Raw genomic sequence first — 21,491 nt, 5'->3', positions numbered from 1 at the left:
AAATTTGTTTATATTTAATCCAAGCAACCTTCATCTTTATAACAGCTACATGTGCAATTTTTTCATGCTCTTGTGCACTCCTTATCTCTCACTTGTTACTTAAGACACTTTATAGTTTATTTGTACATCTTATTCTCCCCTTTTCTCTTATTTTTTACTGTTTATACATTTTTTTCTACTTTTATTTATTATTGTTACATTTTTCTTGTAACTCTGGCACAATTCCTTCGGGATAAATAAAGTTGTTCTTATTCTTGTCTTTGGGAAAGATGGCTGACAGCTTGAGAAAACTGGAACCTAAACAATGTAATGTAGTAAGCAGTTGGTGAAGTAACATGACACAGGTATCTATATTTTAAAAGACAGTGGTGACAGGTGACACTCCTTATTGAGGTCATGGATCTTTTGTGATTTTAACATGGGAAAATCAGCTCACTTCAGGACACCAATGGATTTTCACATTTTTATTGCTATGGATATTGTTGAAATCCTAATTACAAGTCCCATTCCTAACTGACATCCTTGAATACTTTTTGAGTACCATTTCAATGTGATGACGTAATTAAATGCTCAAATACATAGGTATTTTCTTGCTAAAGTTTACAGTATTGAATGGTTTCCTGGCGGCATTTTTTTTTTAAATTTCATAATTTCCATGCAGAGATTTAGGTGTATTAAAACAGTTTTCTTCAATTTGTTTGTTTCAAAATTTTTAATTCTAAGCAAAAAAAAATCATGATTGTGTAAATAATCAGGTTAATTGGTGAGAAAACATAATCAATAAACAATTTTTTTTTTTTTTTTTAAATAATTGACAATGATTTTACAACAGTGACTATCTAAAGTCACCCCTGCAAGGTATGCAATAAAATAATCACTATATTCTTTCCCAAGTCAGTTATTCTTAAACTCACATCAAATGTAGATTATTCTCAAACTCCAAGGATAAATTGTCACTTCATCACAGACTCCACAACAGTGTGGTGATATTTAAATAGTATTTATATGACAACAAAACAATGGCCAACCTAAGGCAGCAGTCAAAAACCAGCAAACCATGCCGCCTGCAAGTGTAATGTTTAGACGTCTTCACAAGATCTTTTGGAAAGTCTTAACTAATAACTAAGGTCAGAACTGCAACAACAATAAAAGATGTTCAGATGGTCAAACATGAAAACACTGATTTGAATTCAGTGAAAGAATCATGCATACATGTTCAAATTAAACATTAAATATAAAGGGGCAGCACAAATACCTACCTCTTCCTTAGTGCAATATCTACGGTATCTATAGAATTGTTTCTGATTTGATATCATCTCATGACACAGGGTTCCCACTCTTCTGGAGAACACGTTCCAGTATTTATTCTGGGACAGTTTAATTGGAATGAATGAAAAATGTATAAACTCTAGTCTGTGAATATGCTGAGTGTTCTGCCTTTAGCTGTCCTTACCAATAATCACTTGATTAAGATTGTTTTTGTAAGCAACTATTTTAACAACAGTGCTATTAAATCTAGGAAAAAACACTTTGCTTGTGACCGCATACTATTTTTTTGCTATATCTCTAAAATAGCAACGGATATAATATTTTAATTTGAATACTAATATGTTAAGCCTCTTAAAAGAAACATGCTTATTAAAATGTTTCCAGGACATCAAGATATTTTCCAAGATATTGGTCCCCCTCATTTTTCCGTGTTGTTTCCAAGACTAGTGGGAACACTGGGGACCAGTGACGACATGATAAAACTTAGTCGTCACCTTAACTGAGGTAAATATGGTCCCAGAATTGTAAGCTCAAAAGGAATTCATTCACAGTAGAACAGGCAGGCACAAAATGTAATTATTTCAACTGCTGATGTTCTTCAGAACCGTCTACTCTATCATTGAGATACTGATTATAAACTTCTTTATCACAACTTTTCTCCTTTAGTTTTCTTCTAACTGCTTTCTCAAGTTCAACAAGTTTTTCATAAAGCTCCTCCGATGTTCCTTCATCAATATCCATCTGAAACAGAAACAAACACCCAATTTGAATCAGTTCTAGAAAAATAAGGGAAAAATAGTAGATATCACTAATATGAAGAATTTCTAAACCAATCATTTGGCATTGGAGAAGTAAATGGCTAATGTAAGGAAATTGGCTCTGGTAAATTACCTGACGAGGTTTAGTGTAGTTTGCCCCAAGACCTGAGGTCAAACTGTGGTACTTAGCTCTTGGATCCAGAGACTGTGGTGTCTGAAGGAACAGCCAGTGCTGTGAAAGACCAGATATCACAAGCCTGAGTGCATTGAATGCGTAAATATAAATCATCTAAGATTTTTTTTTTTTTTTTACTAATAAACATTAACAAGATATGTTGATAACATACCAGTGATTCTGCTCCATTGTACGGTGTGAGCGTGAATGTGTTGGTGAAGATTCTAATCTGAGAGAAAGCAAAAACATCCAAAATAAAACAAATGACGAGAATCAGCAATTAAATGAAAGCTAAAATAAAAGAACTCACCAACCACATGATTGGCATGATGAGAGTCCAGAGGAAGGGTGGGAGGATACCGTAGGTCAGATTGGTCATCACCATTCCCGGGCATGTGACAGATGAGAAAAGCCCCTGGGAAAAAAAAATACAACTTTTAATTTAATTAAAAAAATGTGCTAACTAAACTGTATTGTAAGCGCAACACAAGGGCTATACTTTACTTTACTCTATAATTCTCTTCTGTTCCATCATTTCCAGCTGTGATTTTATGACCAGCTACATTACTGTCTGGAAACTACCAGGTAAACATTTTGCAAGATATTCAGGCTCACATTGTTCATGTCTGCTTGATGTGTAAAAAGCAGTTACTCAATAAACCTTGTTCATACAATATCTTGTGTTACTTGGCCAAAAGTCATGTTTTACACCTTATCTAATTTGAAGGTAATGGAGGTAATCATGACGTAGTGAAGTAGTGAAAAGAAATCTTATTTGACATTTTTTACCCCACGAACAGGCTGATAGTGATCTAAAAGGGACACACCTTATATGATTGTGAGATCTGAGTAACATTGGTCAAGAGTTTAGACTAAGGGTGGGAGATAAAAATAAATAAACAAATAAATAACATAAATATATCACTGCAGTCAGAAACCCATTTTTAAATATTGTTACAGAGTATAAATGTATATTAAAATATACATATAAATGTACAACGTTTTTAGTTTGTTGCAAATCTTAAGCTCCGCATTAGTTCATGTCAGACTGATTTTACAATGATTTTCAAGAGCATTGACTGAAGGAAAATGGGCCTTTAACAATAATGACTAAAGCAGCCCTGAATTCCACATTCTCTAAAATAAGCCAATTTTATTGTCCAGCTGTAATGATGACATTTCCATATTTACTATAAAAGACCAAAACAATGTGAAGATCTTAGACAGAGCGGAATTTTTGAATAAGGCTTGCAATTCTTGAGTCAGTACTGCGTGTAACAGACACACCTGGCTGTTTTTATGTCTGTTGAGCGCCAAACTGAGCAGGTCTGAGGCGTACTTGGATGAGCTATAGGGCTCCATCCCACTTGTGTGCTGGATGTCTTCAATGCTGAAGGCAGAGCGGCGGGCATTGCTGGAGGAGGTCCACACTACACGTGATGTGTGATCTGCCTGACATAGAAGAGGATCTAACTCCTGGATCTACCGGAAAGACACCAGGCAAAGATTATTCAGGGGGAAATACATGGAACATTTCCTAAATTCCAACAGAATTTCTGAAAGAAGTCAACATATTTATTACTCTTTTTAATATCACCAACTACTGACCAATCTATTTCTGTCATATTGATTATGCTATTTTAATCTGTACAACCCAGAGGGTAACATTGATACGACTTAAAGTCACAAAATTGATAACTTTAATAGAATGTTTAATAAAACTTGATCTTCCTCTTAAATGATCTACCTTGGATCCAACTGTAAGCTGCTTGTGTGAACTGCAAATTGAGGAAATGGCAAATGCTTACCAGAATTTATAACTGTTAAATACACAGAAAACCCAGGGGAACACTGCAGTTTGAATAGGTTTGTTCAATGCGTGTGTAAATTTTCACAAGCAGGAGGAACACTGGAGGCTGTCCAAAGACTATGCCTTTAACCGCTGAAACATTCAGGAATGGTGAGGCTCAAAACTTGTGAGGAGCCTCATCTGCTGGTGGTCTTTCGATAAGATTTGATTGTCCAAACTTAAATCAAAAATATGTGTCTTTGGTTAAGTGTGGAGCACAAAATATTACGTTAGCTCTTCCTATCTGGCATCAGGACTTGCTTGAGACTATGGAACTTTTCACTTGCTTGCAATGTCCCTGACTCAGGACCTGAATTTAAAACACTCCATTAGATCATGTCAAAAAATGATTTGGTCCAACCTCGGGCACCAAGTACTTGCCTCAGAGCGTCATTAAACAACCACCTTGTTGTGACGATAAATTATGGGATAAACAATGCATAACAAAAATGGCTTCTAACATCATGACATCGATTGAGAGTCGATGCGTTTGTAGTATGACATACCAGGAGGAAATGACCAAAGAGGTTGGTGGCAAAAACTTCCTGTAGGCCATCAGAGTTAAGGCGGTCCTGCTGAGTTAGGAGGCCCTCCGCTGTTGCAAACATGTTTACGACATTCCTGTATGGAGAACCAGATACATGTTGCAGTCTTCTAGTTTCGCCCCAATGTAAATAATGACCAGGAGGCTTACCTGGAAAACAGACCCTTAAAAAATGCTTTGATGTCCACATGTGGATTGGGCATGATTCCAGCGTTCAGATACAAAAAGTCTATTCTGCTGTACCTGCGGAGAAAGTAATATGTTCACCTACGATCAATCAGTCTCAGGTTTATAAAAGAATATTGTCTCATTTCTTCACTACATGGGACTTTGTCCAGTTGTCCCGTTGTCCACTTGTTGTTTTCATTAACATCAGAACAAAATGTAATGTAAACCGGAGCCAAAGTGATTCAATGGACAGACAACTTGGCCATTAAAACTGGTTCTGATATTTAACACTGAATTCAAAAAACAAAAACTTCCTAATAATATTACCTGAAATGACCTAAAAATTAGTCTCAGATCATCTAAAGATCAGTAAGAAGGGACCTTAAAGGGTGGTTTAACAACTACTTCTCTGTAGGGGATATACTCTGAGAATTTCCACATTTTAGCAGATAAGTCCTATTTAACAGCGTCATATTGTCTGTGCGTCCAAAGTCTCTAACCTGGACTTAACCTCCTGAGCAGCAGTGAGCACTGACTGCACCGACCCAACGTCAAGGCACAGCAGGTCGATATGGGCGCTGGTGTGGGACGCAAGGAGGGCAACACGGGCCGCCTGGGCCCGCTGCATGTTCCTGCATGCCAGACACAGTCGAAGCTGACTGTCAGCAGCGAGAAGCCTTTCACACAGTGCCAGACCGATGCCACTGCAGACAGAGACAGATGGCAGATAAACACAGTAGCTGGTGGAATTGTGGTCCAGTAAATTAAAATATTAAGGCAGATTAAAGACAGTGCAGCACAGTACTAACTGCTGATGTATTTTTAATTCAGAATTAGAAGAACCATAAACTGTATAAGTCACATAAAATATGCTCCATGTCTTCAAGAATACTACAGTCAACATTTAGACACAGATGTATGATTTTATTGCACATAACATTGTTCACTTAGCAATATTTTAACCGTTCTAAAAAAAGGTTTGGATATGTTTTCTTACTACACTAAACATGTATACAGTATGTTCTATTAGGCATTCAATTTGAACAGCAATGTAATGCTTGTAATTATGGGAACAGACTTGGAAATAAAGAAATTTCGGTGAGATTGAAGGTAGATTTTAAGTTAGCAAAAATATCGTCATTTTTTAGGCCAATTAGTTTTATACTTTATTTCATCTTCTATAATCTTTTCTGTGTCCAGTAACCCTTCTCTATTCAGACACTATGTCAGGTCTTTAAAAGCACCCAGTCTGACCTGTTGCATGTTTGCATGTTTCAGTGCTTATCATTTTCAGTGACAGAAAAACATCTTCTATGGGATTGGGATCGCCATATCTGATAGACGATGCTTCAAATAATGACTTCCATGTCAATTCTCCTTACCATTATGATCCTGTCGTTTATGTACACGCTCAGGTGAGTTTTGTGTGTGCAAACGAACACCTGAGACCATTTCAGATTTTTCCTGATCTGACTTGGCTGAGTCTCACAGTGGTTCAGTCCAAGTTGTAAACACTGTATTAACGTTCGTCACACGTCGTCTTTACAAAGGAAGCCTACTTAAACCTATCCATCAAATACACTGACACGCCACTGGAACTTACACTGACATTCTAGTGGACAGCTAATTAATAATGGAAAACACACCGGATCTTGATGTGGTCAGTTTTCAGAAAAATGTGGAAAACAACGCCAACAGAGCTGACTTTACTCACAAACATGTTTAATAAACAAACACTGTGACCCAAATTCGTAAGGAGTCGCATCAAACTGGGCGTAACTTTAAACTTGTGTATGTGGTTTAACGCCTCGAAGTAGTTCCACCCCCGGTCTCGGTCGGTTTACCTGTTAGCGCCGGTTACAATGACAACTTTCTCCATATCCGCACCGAGTTGATGCAGATTTTCTTCTCGAAAAAGGACAAAAAAAAAGACTTTCGACGTTGTTTTTGAGGACGGTTAACGTGGGACGTTCAACCCCATCATGCGATCCCGGGCAAACGAGCTAGCCTATGCACTGACAGGTATGTGGTGTGATTGGATGACAACAAACAAGCAGCCAATCAGGTTTGACTACGGAGAGCAAAAGGGCTCAAAAGCAGCAAATAGCGCAACGATTTAATCCAAGTTTCATTGGTGTGGATTTGTAAAAAGAAATCAAAATAATAATCAAACGAAACCAGTTTTTATCTATTATTTATTTTCAAGCATCTTTGGTTTGAAACGCTATTTGTCTCAGGTCTACTTTAATAATATACGTTTATTTCGGTAAAACAGTATAAATCCTGTTTATAAAACGGCTGCAGAGTAAAGCAGATTCCTATCAGGAAAAGGCTTGTCATCATATTAAGAGTACAGGAAAAAAAAGAGATAAAACAACGATTAAAAAAGATCACATAACCCTAAAAACAGTACCTAAATGTGCAAATGGATTAGATATAGACTTTACATTGAAATTTTAACCATAATCCAAGAATTATCACAAAGTTCTCTATAAATAAACAGAATAAGAAATAAAAAGAAATCAATAAATACACTGATGTGTTAATATGATGTGATAATAGTGCTCCTTGAAATAATATCTACAAAATAAGGCTATGCTGAACTTATGGGCCTTCTTGACATACCCTATTATTTACAGCACCATTGTCACAGGAGAGCTCACAACAAATGTATAATCTTTGATGGGTTGATTCTGGCTCCACAATCATTCAAAGAAAAATCCTGACCAAGGGGAAAAATGGGACAGTGCATGACAGAGAGGAATTATATGTCTCATCTGCTACGCCAGACTCTCCATCAGCTGTCTGTGTATTTCCAGAAAGCTTGGCCTCTGTTTGGCATTTCTCCTCCAACAGCTCAGCATCAGCTCATTGTACACTCTGTCAGGACAGCAGCGAGGTTTTGGCAGGTAGACCTGAACACAGAAATAAATTAAGAGAGCCAATAGGCGAGTCATGTACAAATAAGACCGATCCCTATAAAGACTCACCTGCTTGCCCTGGTCCCTGAAGAATTCCCCTGTATTTTCAATTACTTGTTCATCAGAAAGCTGTGAGTAGGGCTGCTGCTCACACAGAGTCAAGATCTCCCACAGAGTCACTCCGAATGCCCACACGTCACTGGCCATGGTGAACTTACCCTGGATACGTGTCAGATTACACAATGCTGTTAACTTTTTTTCTTTTTTTTTAAACATCAAGTCAAAGTATGCATTTGTATACAGAGAAATCCAGGATATGATTTACAATATTCAACATCCATATTGATAGATCTCCCAATTATGAAGATAGTTTGCTCTCAATTAGATAATTTGTGTAATTCAATAGCGAAAGCAGACATAAAGTATTCTAGTAGATTAGGGAGCTGCTTTAATACAGGCTTTGTTAGTTTTTTTTTCTGATCTTAAAGACCATCAAACTGATAATAGTAAATGATGTAAGACAAATAGATTAATTCCTATTCATTTGTTTGGTATCATCATTCCTTTTATAATTTCTGCTACAAGCTGGTTCATTTCAACACCATTGAATTATATGTGAGTATAATAAAGCTTTTAGGCTGTAGTTTTATGCCAACCATTGATTTTGTCTCTCCCTAAATCAAAATATATAATACAGTAAGTGACAGGAGTAATAATAGCATGATGGGCAATTCAGTGGACCTTTTTATCTTAGAGATCCAGGTAAACACTGACAGGTTCACAATCATTCACTCTGCAGGGATCATATTTTGTGAGAAATAACAAAATGACATTCAACCATCCTTCATGTTATTGATTGCACCCTTCCTGGACTATCTCAATCCTTTGTGTGAAAAGGGTGTATCAAGCACAAACGTGTGAACCAGCACGGCAAAATAGGGTCCAACTGTTATTGGATTTTTTTGCAGGTGATACAAAAATCTTTTGGAGTACAAAAAGTCTGGTAAATAATAGAATTTAACATGAATAGTTGAAGTGCCTGGTATGCAAAATATGTTGAATAGTGTGGCACTGATTGCATGTAAAGTACATCGATCTACCTACATATATATGTATCCATGTATATATATATATATATATATATATATACACATGAATATAGATGGAAAAGAAAGAGAAGAGGATACAGAGAATAGGGCTAGATGGAGACGGGTGATTCGCTGTGGCAACAGGGAAGGCAAAAGCCAAAAGGAAAAGAAAGAGAAGGTTCCTTGATAGTTACTTGGTCATTTAATGGACTCTGATTGGAGTTTGACTGAAAACTATATAGCTGTTGGAGTTTAAAAATCTCAATTGTTTTTTAAGTTGTCAAAAGCTGCAAAGGTTAGCGTCTTCTTCATGATTTACCTTCCTGCACCAAAAATGAATAAGTGGTCGTTTAGAAGTCTGCAGCCATTTCAAAAATATAAGTAATGTTGAAATATAATAAGTTCTTTTATAAAAACAGGGTTTAACTGCTAGACTAATGTCTTGGTTCCTCAGATTACCTACCAGCAGGATGCTCTCCCAAGACATCCAGCGGATAGGCAGGACAGCACGGCCTTGGATCCGGTAATAATCCCCGCGGTACAAGTTGCGACTCATCCCAAAATCTGCTATCTTTATAGTGTAGTTTTTACCCACCAAACAGTTGCGGGTGGCCAGATCACGGTGGACAAAGTTGAGAGAGGACAAGTACTTCATACCAGATGCTATTTGCATTGCCATTCCCACCAATTTACTGTAACTGTAGAGGAGACAGAGAATCAAAAAATAAATAATACATTTCCTGGATACTTTTTGGCTCTATTCACAGTCATGCCGGAATATGATTTACACGAGTTTACCATACCTGACCATGCACTTCTCCTCTTTCTCCTCTGCATTCTCCTCTGCGTTTTCCTCTTCATTCTTCCTTAGCCTGAGATTGCAAAGGAACTGGTTGAGGTCTCCATTCTCCATGTACTCTGTGATCATACACAGAGGGTCTGTGTCCACACACACAGCCAGCAGCCGCACAATGTTGGGGTCCCTCAGACGAGACATGATTCGGATCTCCTTGAGGAAATCATTCCTGGCCATTCATGGCACAGAAGAACACAAAATGGCAAGTCACTGAATTATGTAGTATTATTATTGTCATATTTATAAAATCATATATATAGTATGACATGAACTCTGATTTATAAAGCATGCCTTCACCTTGCATTTTTGTTGGCATCTTCTCGCAGAGTTTTAACGGCCACAAGCAATGGCGATTCATTGAATTCTTCTAGAGATAAATCCTCATCCAAGAAGTCCTTCATCCCCTCTGCCTCACACAAATGCACCTGTTAAAAGTCATCATCTGTGCATCACCTTTTTTACAGCATCTGCCACCTTCTATTGAAAATGGCCATATGAGAAGAATCAGAATATCAAAGACTACTTTTTTTAAATCCCATAACAAAAGCGCTATCAAGCTGAACTTACTTCACCAAACTGGCCCTCTCCTAGTTTCTCCTTGAAGGTGAGCTTGTCTCGGGGGAACTCTCTCATGGACGAGTCGGTGCCAGCGAAGAGATTCATGTTGACAGCTGTAATGGAGAGGGTGCCAGTGTCTGAGGACTCCTGCAGACTGATAATGTCTGCCTCTGCGTAGTGGGGGGCGCTGTCTGAGCCGCTAGCTGCATGGGCTCTGGAGGAGGTGGTGGGTCCTGATGTGGACCACACACACAAACACTCATGGCAACGGCCATAGCAACAGACATCCACCTTGCGTTATTCGCTGTGTTATGCTTGTGCCACCTTACCCAGGTGTTCTGTGGACTGAGCAAACTCAGGCAGTTTCCGGATGAAGCGTGAGGGCTCCTGGTAGTCGGAGCAGAGGGGGAAGATTCTCTCATAGGTGGAGTTGGAGGTGGAGCAGCTCTCAGAGGACAGAGATGAGTGGTGGAAAGAGAAGGCCTGAGTCTGCACTGCAAGACGAGCTGTGAGTTCATCATCCAGCATGCGTCGGGAGGCCTGTTTAATCAAGTTCAGATATTGATTAAGATACCCGTCACTTCATTCTTTGGTTAAAAAGGTTGATCCAGAGCAGACCTGGGCATTTTACGGCCCGCGGGCCACATCCGGCCCATTTGGTTTTTTTATCCGGACCGCCAAACTATTTTCTTTGAATAGTTCGATAAATATTTTCAATCAATATCGAATTTCCTTTTGTTCAATTTTGTATGGATGATTACATACAAAATAATGTGGGTACATTTAAAGGATCATTAATGATTTTAAAGTTGAAATAAAATGTCAAAAAATGTCAATATTTAAATTGCAATTTTCATTTTGTTCAATTTACATGATACCTAGTTGGCCCGCGCATAAAAATTAACTAAGAAATGTGGCCCGCCAGCCAAAATAATTTCCCACCCCTGATCTAGAGCCATAAAGCCTGAGCTCATAAGCAATGATAAAGCTGTACCAAAACTGAATATTGACAGCAACATTTATATTATCACTAATCACATTTGATATGTAAAGTTTGTGATGAATTTTTTAATAGCTACTTTCAGAGAATAACACTAATGTTATTTTGATGTTCTCATTTGGCTGATTATAGAAATGGCTATCACTGTCACAATTTAAAATACAAACAATTCAATTTGGTGACACCTAATAGTGATCTTGTATTGATGAATCAATGTCCACACAACTTGAAATTTTAAATGAATTCACACTAATTCTAGCAAATAAGTTAATACAATTTAAAGTTGTGTTGGTATTCATTCCATAGTGTTGATCTCAATGTTATTTTTATTCTCACTACCAAGTATTGTCATTCAAACAATAAACTTTTAATTTAAATCAGGCATCTAATGTGCCTGATTTAACTACGGCTCAAATGTCAGTTAAGTTGGAAAAAAATATGATCCATAAAAGTATTATGGCAATTTGAATAATGAGTGAATTAACTTTATACTTTACTTTGGATAGATTTTGCTGACGGTAATTATATAGATATAGATTATCAGCAGATTAATTGTATGTCATAATCAACTGTAACTTCTTGCTCCAAAAATCCGGTACTATTTTCGGTGTGATTGAAATTAATTTGCATCTTTATGTGAGCTACTACCAAGGAAAGACGTTCCTTCGCACCTTCTCAAGCATTTTTTGCCAGACTTGTCGCCACAAGATGATGACTATTATGGTCAAAAGGATTGCAATAATAGCCACCAAGCAGCCAATCAGGATTCTGGTATTGCTATCATCCACCTTATGAGTAGGATCCTCCCCTGAAGAGAAATGGAAAAAAAAAAAAAAACAGTGTGGAATTAATATGGATTTGATTTGATCCATAACAGCTCGAGTAACAGATTAAGTTCTTATCATATCCTTAAATAATGGCTTTCTGTCTAATCCCTCTCATGTTTCACTGTAAACTCAGGGAGACTTCAATTGTCAGGATTCCTAATGATGTCAACAGGGGGCGCTGTGCGATCAATCTTTTCAACAAAGCAGCACCTGCACTGTAAGACTAATATGAATCACTACACACTCTACAAAGATCTATAACGGCAATTAAAATCCAATTAGAAATAGTGAAATAATGATTTTTTTTTAAACATGTAATCGATAATTCATAAGATTAATCTTCAAAAGATTACTGTTTAGTTTTACCACATCTCACTGTCATATTTCAAATTAGTACATGTCTTGCCCTTTACTTTGCCTTTTTTTTCTTCTTTCAATGAAATAATGTTGAAACAGCAAGCCTAGGAGGCTCAGCCGCTGACCTGGCAATGTGTTTGTTGGATGTCCGTGTTTGCGGGGAGTCAGAGATGTGTTGTAAACTGCCGAGCCTGAAAGGAGGACGCAGTGATGCATCTCGGATCAGTTGAGAAGCCGGACAAGATGCGGCTAACCAGGCCAGCCGACATGCATGCAAACATTTTTCTGGAAAGTCAGATGTGAGGCTCTGACATCTCATACTGTTTACCTGACTGGAAAGCTACTTCGCTGAACAACATCCAAAGGTCACTAAAGTGGAACCTGCATTTGATAGCGGCGGCTGTGCGGTCTCCCAGCGGCACCGTGATGAAACGGGCGTTCTGGCTCGCGCGGTCAACAGTAGGCTTGAAGGACACCGGATCTGCCTCCCAGTCCGATCCAGACCGGAAGTAACAGGTGGCCTGTCTGAACATCCTCACTCCTCGGCTGAACATGTTATTACAGTGAACCTATGCATATGACAGGAGGTATATATATATATGCATCGATGATCAATGGAAAAAATATGAATCCTGCAAAATGTGCAGAGGCAGATCTTTCATCACTGAAGCTGTAGAACATTTTCTCGTCTCTCTTATCTTTGGCTGCACTGACAAATTAGTTGATTATACATAGAAGACTGATTTTCATACTGTGAAGATATTTGAATGGTTTTACATATTTTATCACCCAATAAAATTAGGAGCAACTACACATATAGGAGCTTGCTTGGCACTTTACAATTCACAGCTCAGCACTTGGGATTCATCAGTTATATCAATAATCTGTTTTGTGAAATTAACTCCTTGTGCTGACATCTCACCTTCATGGAGGTGAAATTCCGGACATGGTCAAACTCAAAGGTCATTTCCACGTAACCTTTAGGGAAGGTCCGGTTGCTCCAGCCTACATAGTCATACCCAGGCCACATGCCGTAGATGTGACTGTGGAGGAAATCATCCAGACCCCAAGTCCCATCAGTCAGCTGGCCGAGCCCCTTCGTCAGTCTGGTAGAGTGACGGAAAGCACAAGCGGTGATTGCTTTTGCAGCCCAAAGAAATAAACCTCTGAAATTAGGAAAATGTTCTTTCAATATTTCATGAAGAAGCGTAAACCAGACTTCTCAGCCGATGCTCCATCATACACAGAGTCATTAAAGTAGACATCCAGGCCCCTGTAGATCATTTGGTGACCATCTGGGATGCTATAAGTCATCAGACCATCTAAAAGGGAGAGGAAATGTAGACAATTCTTTTGTCTACCAAATTCCCATGTTTGCACTTTATCAGAAACAGGGTTCATGCTGGTGGATGAATCCGGTTAATTATTGTTACGGAGACGTGACTAACCAAGCCATTCACAGCCGTAGAGCTCCACTCTCATGCAAACGATCATAGAATGGTCTGTCACTGGCATGAAGCGCACAAAACGAGCTATAATGGGAGGCTCAAGATCTTTCAGGACCACGTCATACGCATTACGATTCCCCTCGATGACCTGGTGGAGAGGAGGGTGGTAATTGTAGAAAATGTAGTAATAATCAAGTAGAAATCCACATAGCAGTGGCCGGGACATGGTGGTTGTTCAGACTAAAAAATAAGGTAAATATTCCTTTATAGAATAACACATAATAACCATATCAATAGTATGGTACATTAATAGAACACACACACACACACACACACACACACACACACACACACACACACACACACACACAAATATACATTGCTCAAAAAAATAAAGGGGAACACTAAGATAACACATCCTAGATCTGAATGAATGAAATATTATTATTAAACACTTTGTTCTTTACATAGTTGAATGTGCTGGCAACAAAATTATACAAAAATCATCAATGGAAATCAAATGTAACAACCCATGGATTGTTGGATTTGGAGTCACACTCAAAACTGATGTGGAAAAACACACAACAAGCTGATCCATCTTTGATGTAATGTCCTTAAAACAATTCAAAATCAATCAGTTTTGCTTCCTAAGTGGACAGTTTGATTTCACAGAAGGGTGATTGACTTGGAGTAACATATTGTTGTTATGTGTTCCCTTTATCTTTTTTGAGCTGTATGTATAGTATTGCTTGTTCTTGCACGATGCGAAATGAACATGAATAAAAAGACAGAATTGATTTCCTACCTCTGAGCTGACCAGAGCAATAATATATCTACATGCAGACAGACACCATATTCCTTTGTGAAATCAGCCATTTTGATATTCATTGTGGTAGTGCAATGTTTTCTCTCAATGTTGACTGTTTACTGTTGATTTTTTTATTCAGTGCCTTGCGACAAAATCAAGAGCATCGTTCCTTGAATGAATATTTTATTGGCGTATGTCAAATTTTGTTTCATTATTGTTTAGGCGCTCCAGGCACATTGTTGTTATTGTTGTATATATGGGACTTCTTTTTATAGTATTTGGTATTACACTTAAATTTCTTCATGTTCCTGTACTGTACACAATGTGCTGCCATGGCTGGATCATGGTTGGAGAATCTGAGATGAATAACATGCAAATATATATATATATAACATACATAATATATAACATATATAACATATATATAACATATATAGCATGCAAATATATATATATATTTTTTTTCATGTTATTCGTATATATACACACACACACACACACACACACATATATATATATATATATATATATATATATATTTACTAATCCCCCACACATATACATATATACACACATGTATACATTACTCAATAATTGCAATAGACATGAAAACAGATCTGTTCAAATATATTGTTCAAATATATTCAAATATAGTTTTTTTATAAGGAGGAACTATTATCTAACTATAAGTATAACTATAACTATAACTGTAACTATAACTATAACGATACCGATAACGATAACGATAACGATAACTATAACTATAACTAACTAAATAAATCAATGTGTGTGTGTGTGTGTGTGTATGTATACTCCAAATAATGACACGTACCCATTACCCCATTATTGAAATGAACATTAACGCAGCTCTTTTCCATCTACCTTTCCTTTTGTCTATGAGGAGGATCAATGATATTTATCAGTATTTGCTCACCTGCCTTCCTTTCCTGTCATGCCAGCCTACCCAGTTGCTGCCGTCACGGCTGTATTTGATCCTGTATCTCTGTGCAAACTCATTCCCCATTCCGTCAGCATGGCGACCTTGAGTGCCCACTAGTGTGATGAAGTGCAGCGAACGCAAGTCCACCTGGAGATACTCTTTGAGGCCGTCGGGCTCTGACAGTATGTCAGGGCACCAGGCCCCGTCCCCGTCGCCGTTGTCAAAGTCCAGCCTGAAAAGCAGAAAATGTATAAAAACGGGGATTCAAAGAGAAAAGGGAAGAGGAGAAAAATAGGACAGTTCAAAGGAAGTGATATTAAACATTAATGTTATGAAACTATTAGAAGGCAGATTAAAATTTTTGCAACTTGAAAGAAGCACTATCAGGACCACATTTGAGTATTTTGCTCAGTTTCTATCGAAAAGTAAAGTTTGGTCAGACGTGCCTTCCGAATTTCGCAGCAGTTGACTCGGACCATTGGCTGGAAGCAGAGATGTCCTCATCCTGAATTTGTCCCCCGGTCATTCCCAGAGGGTAGCGGCACATTTCTACCAACACATTCATCGCAGTTCAGTTTGATGCCTTAAAACACACTTCGGCAAGAGCAACAAGTAGACTGGAAAACTGGTGCAGTGCAGCTGAAAATAATACACACTACATATATACATATACATATATTCACACACACAGACACACACGCTGGTAATTCCCTATGTACGCCGGATGATACATTGCGGTAAATCATAGAGCATAAGGAAGGCAACAGCTTGTGTTACATGAATTGACATTGGAAAATATGTCAGTATTCATTACCTTGATATGATTTTACAGTTAAAGTACATCTCTTACTAAGTCAAGTCATTAAATTTTAGTAACTTTGATCGAAAATATTCAAATCTTTGCACAATTGAGCATTTAATTTTTTATACTTACTCCCTAAAGTTAATTCCCTTCAATCATTTAAAGCTTCTTGCACTCCATCTTTAAAGTTATGCCCCTTTACTTCACAAATTACTCCACGATAGTCAAAATTTATGAGTTCGATTAAGTCATAAAGGAAGAATATGTCACATAATATCCACCCATAATGGACCTCTTAGAATTTATTTCAAACCCCGAGTCTGACCATTTGAAATCACAGCGATTATAAATTCAAAAACATTCAATTTACAATGAGCTTCAAACATTAAAACATTCCTATAGTGTAAGAACAAACACAGCATATGAAAACAGCTGTAAAATCAAGCATTCAGCTGATAGGATAGTATATATCAATCCAACAAATTAAGAAATGTAAAAATGCAAAAAAACAAAAAAACAAAAAACAAAAATCGAACTTCAATTTTATGTATTTCCAAAGCACAACTTGTCTTTTTTGTAACTGATTGCTGGTTAATGTTTCTTTTTCTTCAAACTTATTCTCTTATCCGCAATTTCCTACTATAGGGTGCTGTCATACCATGACAAATTCCTGTGTACATAGCACATTTTCAATTAAAGAGATTCTGATTCTGATATAATATGTAGCGCAAGTGGACATAACGTGTGCGTTTATGTTTTCCACAAAGCACTCTGAATAGAAGAGAGTACATACATTTTAATTGTCAATATACGAATCATAACATAATGTTTGCTTTCTACATAAACCTATTAGTTTTGGTAACAATGGACCTCACATGCCTCTCGTATTTTACACGTGACTCTTATGAATTTGGAAATGTTAAAACTCTGCAATTCCAAATGTTACACAAGGTTTTTTATTTTATGTATTTACAAGTGTTGTTGAGTGTTGAGTGGTCAGGGCGCGCCCCCCCCCCCCCCCAACCCACCCTCCCCAAGTCTCCTTCCTGCAGCCCTGCTTGGCCTCCAAAGCCAAACAGAGGCATCACTGTTTAGGCGCCAGTGTCAGGAAAACCAGTGGCTCGGGGACGCTCTTCAGTTTTCTTCACTTTTCAAAAGTTCTACCGTGGCCTTGTGAGAGAGGTTTTTTAACTATGTGATGACCGGGCTTCTGCTGGACACATGGACAAACAGGCGTGTTTCATTTTAATCTAAGAGATTCACCTTGCAATTAAGGCACGTCTGTGTGTTATTCACATTCCCACTGAAATGCTTGACATTTACTCAGGAGAGCGGCAGGACAAACAATCCTTTTACTGTGAAAATATTCAAAAGTGGGGGAATGTCCAGTGTGTGTAGCTGTGTGTTACACCTACAAGTACACTTACAAATCTTCATACCCTTTTTTTTCCTTCACTGAATGCCCCCTGCTTGTGAAAGGTCTGCCTGTTCTTAGGATATTTGCTGTCTGACCATAGGGTAAACCACACACACACACACACACACACACACACACACACACACACACACACACACACACACACACACACATAGCATTCTTGTATTCTAAGCCCACCCACCAAAAATTGCTTTCCTTCTCCATCTTGTCATCATATCTATCCCCCAGGAGTATGAAAAAGTTATTTTGAGCTCACACTTGACATGAACACACTCACTGACTCCATCTCACACAAAGCCAACTCATTCTATCACCGATCGCCGGGCCCCGTGCACGGAGAGAACTCTTCATGAACTGACCGTCTACCTGGTATATCTACCTGGGTTGACTTGACCTCCGACTGCAGCAACCAGAAGGATAAAGATAACATGGTGCTTTACGTGTTGAACCTCCATGACCTCTGTTGCTTCTCAAGGCGCTGCCCACCTGTATCAACTGAGGAGGTCGGAGTTAAGTGGGAGAAATGGGTTTCACAGCCCGACGCTTCTCCATTTCTCCCGGCATCTGAAGTTTTGAAAAAAACTGTTGTGAAAGTAAAAACCTGTTGTCCAGTTAAGATTTGGAGGAGTAAACGCACACACAATCCTACATGCTGCCCGGCTCCTTGTTGTCCCCCACCAGAAAACCTGCAGTTGGATTGTTCTCATGCTATTTTGCTTGTAAAAAAAAACTACTTAAGATGTAAGACACATGAATGTTGAAACACTATATCGAGAACATTTCCGCGATAAATGTTAACAAAGTGAAGTCTTATTCACACAATAAGCCTCCTGTGGATCAATATTATATCAATAATGGTTTACTTGAATGATTATCTGGTGTGATGGATACTTTACTGTCAACATATTTCTAATTAGTATCATTTAATTAAATTCCACAAAAAGACTCTTCCTTGTACACAAGCTTGTATTTATCCAACTCTATCTTTCTCAAACTGACAGGGGACTGAAAATAGAAGCCGCATGCATTACAAGCAAAAGATTAGAGAAACGTGGATCAGACTTACTTCTGCAAGATTTAGTTGTTTCTCTATGACCCCATCTGTCTCAATGAATATTCCTCATCTGCTGTGAGTTGATGCTCTGGCATTGCAAGTCACTGACCCCGTCCTTGGGAGGACTTCTTGGGCTGTAAAAGTGAGAAGGAGGGAGAGAGAGAGAGCGACAGAGGGAGAGAGAGAGAGAGAGAGAGAGAGAGAGAGAGAGAGAGAGAGAGAGAGAGAGAGAGAGAGAGAGAGAGAGAGAGAGGGGAAACATAGGCTGATGTAAGAGTTTTTCTGGCTTGTGGAAAAAAAGAGAGAAAATAACACACTTTGGGATTTTGAGGTGAGGCCGAAATCCCAGAATTCCACCTGATCCGCCAATGGTTTCAATTACGGCCCACAGAGCGGCATGTGGCAGTCTTTACCAAGCGCTTCAGACAAAAACAGTGCAGAACTCCTTTTCTGGGAGAACCTGCTAATTACCGGAGGAGACGTGATGCTTTGTTAAATAAAAGAAGAAAAAAAAAGAAACAATCACGAGATATCAACAAATTGCGTCACGGCGGGGATTAAATGTGAAGTAGCAGAAGGAGCCAGATGATTCTAATAAATCAGAAGCTTTAGAAAGAGCTAAACTTAGGAATTTAAACCCCATGTTTCCAATTCTGGTGATACTCTTTAAGCTGGACTGTTGAGACCTCTTCATATTTTAAGGAATCACTCCAGATGGTTCAGAGCGACTGAAACGTTTTAGTGTGTGTTCTTCCATTGGATTCATGCCACAGGCAAGACCGGCAAGCATTCGGCAGACTGGCATAGGAGAGCACATAAAACCAAAATACTTAGTTATTTTGTGCCTTTTCACCTCTTTTTTGCACTTAGTACTTATATTGGAAATGCATAAGAAAGAATCTTATTTGTTGTTGTAATATACCGATTCTGATCGCATGCAATATATCCAGTTTATGACCTATTTGTTAAAATAAACTGTGTGTGAACCCTGCCGATGACCCACACTCTCCACACTGTGAACTTATACTACAACGACATCAGCTATTCCTATCTGACGCTAATGTCTGTAGGACATTTAGGAAAATAAAGTTTTATTTTCCCCAACAAGTTTTCAGCTGCTGCGTCGGTGACATAAATACCCATGAAAAGCTTCCTCCAGGATGTTTTGTGAGAAACCCTCAAAAAACTGAGGGAAATATAATAGCTGGGGGAAAAAAAAGATCTAAATTAAACGACAGACTCAGAGAAGCCTTCCATTTCAGTGCGTATTTGAGATTATACTTCTCTTCCACATTACTGTAAATCTAATTCTGCCATAAAACTTCAACGGTGAAACCTTTTTTATTTCTCTCCAAGTTATTAACAGAGATAACAATAAGGTGTGTTGTTTAACAGTTACATTTATTTAATGGAACCAGATAAGGAAATACAATTCCTTGCTGCGGTTTGGATAAAAAGATATACAGTTGAAATGGTGCTGAGGGTAGTTTGCTTTCAGTTGCTTGACAGACAAAGAAAGAGGAAGAGAGAAAAACACCCCTGGATCTGTTCGATGACTAAAAATAACATTGATTATAATATACCCGATACTGCATTTACACATCCCCAAAACACATTAAAAGGGGCTGTTGGGTTAATTCTCTTCCCTACAAGTAACTATTAATCTCATGCACAGATGACAAGAAAGTTGAATGTTTCTTCCATGAATGATTGATTTAGAAAAAAAGGCATCCATGTCTGTCAATGGGAGGAACAGAACTCCTCAGGAGTCAGGCAGTCATGATGCATAACAGTGTTGTCATGGATACATGATGCACAGACTCACACACGTTTTATAGCTGGACATGATTATTATCCACACTATCTCATAAAAAAGGGGGTGAAATTAAAGGTGTTTGCACATCTGATGATGATTAAATGATTGATTAATTCTCTATTTTCATTTGCAATGAGTGATTTATTTCTTCTTTTGCTGCTGCAGAATCTGTAACTCTGACTAGATCTATCATGCCTGATGATAAAATTGATCATGATGACATTATTCTAAACAGATTGAATTTTGTTTTGTGTTCTTATTGTCATAGTTGCACCTTTACATGTCATTGCCATGGATTAATGGAAATGGTGCATTTGCACAAAAGAGCTATGGTTAAGAGCAAAAACAGACGCGCTCAGAATTCAATTATGCATTGTTTTATAATTTATGTTAATACCTTAATTATTCGAGTTTCTTTCCAAAGTTATGCAACTCAGAGTTCAGCTGGTTTGGAGGAAGAGGAGGGGTCGGAGGTCAGGGGCGAGCAGCAGGAGCCAGTATAGGAAGATATGACAACCTCTCACATGATAGTGCTGCTTCTAGACTACATTGTGCAGATAAAAGCGGTACCACTTTGAACATAAATGGTCAGGGCAGAATCCTCCCCCCCCTCTGGAAAAAAAAGGATTTAGTCCATAAAAAAAAAAAAAAAAAAAAAAAAAAAAGAGTAAAAGTGATTTCACACAAATTGATGCTGCTGCAGTGAAGTTCCGCCAAGCCACACCCACCCGGGCCATGCACTGTTTTGTGCCAATCAATATATAATAGATCAGAGAAGTTAACCAGCAGACTTGTCGTTCATCCGGTTGCATTTT

At 38.2% G+C, this 21,491-nt stretch overlaps 2 protein-coding genes across 2 annotated transcripts; both read right to left on the bottom strand.

Moving 5' to 3' along the window:
* Positions 1 to 787: 787 nt before the first annotated feature.
* Positions 788 to 6,763, bottom strand: hsd17b7 (hydroxysteroid (17-beta) dehydrogenase 7). The gene is made up of 9 exons (XM_086171901.1): positions 6,608 to 6,763; positions 5,264 to 5,467; positions 4,746 to 4,838; positions 4,558 to 4,672; positions 3,490 to 3,684; positions 2,513 to 2,617; positions 2,375 to 2,431; positions 2,161 to 2,259; positions 788 to 2,010 (listed from the first exon to the last, which is right to left on the bottom strand). The coding sequence occupies exons 1-9, from the start codon at positions 6,640 to 6,642 to the stop codon at positions 1,846 to 1,848; spliced, it is 1,068 nt and encodes a 355-aa protein (XP_086028027.1). The 5' UTR covers positions 6,643 to 6,763; the 3' UTR covers positions 788 to 1,845.
* A 238-nt stretch (positions 6,764 to 7,001) lies between these two features.
* ddr2b (discoidin domain receptor tyrosine kinase 2b) lies at positions 7,002 to 18,986 on the bottom strand. Its single transcript, XM_086172388.1, has 17 exons — positions 18,873 to 18,986; positions 18,186 to 18,301; positions 16,013 to 16,115; positions 15,561 to 15,798; positions 13,819 to 13,966; positions 13,590 to 13,692; positions 13,293 to 13,476; positions 12,699 to 12,939; positions 12,496 to 12,561; positions 11,858 to 11,994; positions 10,516 to 10,726; positions 10,196 to 10,419; positions 9,926 to 10,053; positions 9,576 to 9,797; positions 9,236 to 9,470; positions 7,754 to 7,903; positions 7,002 to 7,678 (listed from the first exon to the last, which is right to left on the bottom strand). Exons 2-17 carry the CDS (start codon positions 18,259 to 18,261, stop codon positions 7,544 to 7,546), a joined length of 2,601 nt encoding a protein of 866 aa, XP_086028514.1. The 5' UTR covers positions 18,262 to 18,301; positions 18,873 to 18,986; the 3' UTR covers positions 7,002 to 7,543.
* Between the last annotated feature and the right edge of the window lie 2,505 nt (positions 18,987 to 21,491).

The sequence above is a fragment of the Fistularia commersonii genome, chromosome 25 (genome assembly GCF_037954325.1).
Source record: "Fistularia commersonii isolate RoL2024-O1a breed Wild chromosome 25, RoL_Fcom_v1.0, whole genome shotgun sequence".
Lineage (NCBI taxonomy): Eukaryota > Metazoa > Chordata > Actinopteri > Syngnathiformes > Fistulariidae > Fistularia > Fistularia commersonii.
This window is presented reverse-complemented; position numbering and strand designations above follow the sequence as displayed.